Source organism: Montipora foliosa, chromosome 5 (genome assembly GCF_036669935.1).
Source record: "Montipora foliosa isolate CH-2021 chromosome 5, ASM3666993v2, whole genome shotgun sequence".
Taxonomy (NCBI): domain Eukaryota; kingdom Metazoa; phylum Cnidaria; class Anthozoa; order Scleractinia; family Acroporidae; genus Montipora; species Montipora foliosa.
The window spans coordinates 35,977,974-35,980,473 of record NC_090873.1 but is presented as its reverse complement, the minus strand read 5'-3'; the positions used below and the strand labels follow the sequence as shown (position 1 = coordinate 35,980,473).

The following is a 2,500-nucleotide window of genomic DNA, read 5'->3' as shown; positions in this document are numbered from 1 at the left end:
CAGTCTGTAGTCTGTAGTCTGAAGTCGGCGGTCTGCCTTCATACACCTGAAAGGGAAGAAGAAAAAGAAGACTGAAGTTCGAACTTAAGGATTATGTGGCGCGTAAAATTAATTCTACCTTGCATTTGCATACAATCGGAGGTCACATGAGATAGCAAGCATGCGATATCCGAGCTCAGTGCGAGTTTGGTGTCCGAGCGATTAAGTCAGATTTTTGCGAGTGGTACAACGTTCACGAGTTTCCTGAAGTTTTTCGGCGCCCTTTTTTCACATGAGTGGAACCATGTCAGCTACAGAAACGCGAATAAACATTGAGGATGCGCATTCGCTTGGTTTAAGAAGACAAAGAAAGAACAAGTCTTACAAACTGATGACAAACTGATTTCGCAGTCGCTTGCCGGAAAGACAAACTGGAACGCCAGGACAGACCGGAAAACTGCGAAACCGCTAAACCAACGAGAGTAAATCCCGGTGTCTGGCGAAAGCTCCGTGAACCTACGCAGAAAAGAGATTTGCAGCTATATAAGATGCAGCTGGCGCAAAAGAAAGGTATAATGCCCGTCGCCCGCTTGACCGACTTGAACATGACTGAGAAAAAAGGGCTAGACAAAGAGGGCGTTCAACAGATAAAACAACTTGGGCTTGATGCCCTCACGCTCCTAACGCATGTTAACTACGAACTCAACATGCAGAGGAGGCAACTCATGAAACCCAATATAGGGAGACTATGCCTCTTTGTGCTCCCTGACTATCTGTTTGGTGACGACCTGCAAAAGCAGTTGAAAGACATAGGTGATGTCAACAAAATAGGGGCTAAAGTTCAAGCCTCTAGAGGACCCCAAAGGAGTTCCTCAGGTTATGGAAATAACACTAGCAGCAGGGGCTCTTTTTCTCACAGCCGACCTTCAAAAAACTTCAAAGGGCAGACCTACCGACCTTGGAGGCACAAAGAGCTTCACAAGAACAAACCAAACAACAAGCGTCAGTCACAGTAGCTCAGGCATCTGCGACTGAAAAGGTAAATGTTACAAAATTTGTTGCTGGTAACTTAGCCACACACATGCAATCCTGGAGGTCTATTACCTCAGACCTTAGCATCCTTGAGATGGTGGCTGGCTATTCTTTAGAATTTGATGACATGCCTTTCCAACCAGCTGTACCTCATAGTAGTTTCTCTAAAGGTGAAGAACTTATTATTGCAGGTGAAATTAAAAAAACTTTTAGAGAAGGGAGTTATTACTGTGGCTACACGCGGTGCCAACGAGTACTTCTCTACTGTCTTTACTAGACCCAAAAAAGATGGGTCTCATAGACTCATCTTAAATTTTAAGAACCTCAACCACTTTGTCACGTACCAGCATTTTAAAATGGATTCCCTTCAATCCGCTGTTCATCTGATACAAAAGGACTATTGGATGGCAGTACTCGATCTCAAGGATGCTTACTATTTTGTGCCCATTAACCCTCAGCACAGAACGTACCTCAGATTTGAGTTTAAAGATACTCTCTATGAGTTTACATGTTTACCAAATGGTCTTGCCTCGGCCCCAAGAGTGTTTACAAAAGTTATGAAACCAGTAATTGCTATAATTTTAAAGAAAACGACAACACTCCTAAATTTGCAAAACATGTTTCGACAGAAACTTCTGTCATCTTCAGTTGATAGATTTACAAAGCGTTAGAAGTTGAATTTATAAGTAGGAAAAATGCTAATTACATTAGTAACAACGGAATGTACATAAAACGTGGCATTAATTTTCACATTGCCACGTTTTATGTACATTCCGTTGTTACTAATGTAATTAGCATTTTTCCTACTTATAAATTCAACTTCTAACGCTTTGTAAATCTATCAACTGAAGATGACAGAAGTTTCTGTCGAAACATGTTTTGCAAATTTAAGAGCGTTGTCGTTTTCTTTAAAATTTTAACTTGCCTGCTGTCATCAAGATCCTTTAGTAATTGCTATCCTGAGATCAAAAGGATACCTCTTAGTGATCTACATAGATGACATCTTTTTAATGGCAGCAACACCTCTTGAACTATCACAGGTGATTAATGATACCATTTCCCTGCTCAGATCACTGGGGTTTACAATTCACCACACAAAATATGTCACCACGCCCACCCAAGTAATCAATATTCTGGGATTTGTCCTCAATTCTCAGAACATGACCATTTCTATGGTCCCCGGGAAAGCAGACGTGATAAAATCTAAGTGTCACACTCTTGTACACATGCAAGGGCCAGTTCAAATTAGAGAGGTGGCATCTGTAGTGGACCTCATGGTATCAGCGCTTTCTCAGGTGTACAGTATGCACCTCTGTTTTATAGGTCCCCGGAAAATGACAAAAATAATGCCTTGAAATGTAATGGTTGGGACCTTGAGGGGAAAATGACTCTTTCTTCTCTGTCCAAGCAGGACCTGCTATGGTGGATTTCTAATACCCAAAAGCTATTACTCCACTTGACAGACAGCTCACTGAAAGGCTGGGGAGGG

The 2,500-nt window shown here is 41.8% G+C and overlaps 2 protein-coding genes across 4 annotated transcripts in view; both read left to right on the top strand.

The window, feature by feature from the left end:
• LOC138004080 (uncharacterized) overlaps nt 1-2,500 on the top strand; it is a 54,773-nt gene that overhangs the window by 26,903 nt on the left and 25,370 nt on the right. The gene's annotated exons all lie outside the window — the stretch shown is intronic.
• Nucleotides 585-2,500, top strand: part of LOC138004452 (uncharacterized) — a 3,987-nt gene continuing 2,071 nt past the window's right edge. The window contains exons 1-2 of the mRNA XM_068850970.1: nt 585-818; nt 875-1,018. Coding sequence (XP_068707071.1) covers nt 585-818; nt 875-1,018 — 378 coding nt within the window. The remainder of the gene's footprint in view (nt 819-874; nt 1,019-2,500) is intronic.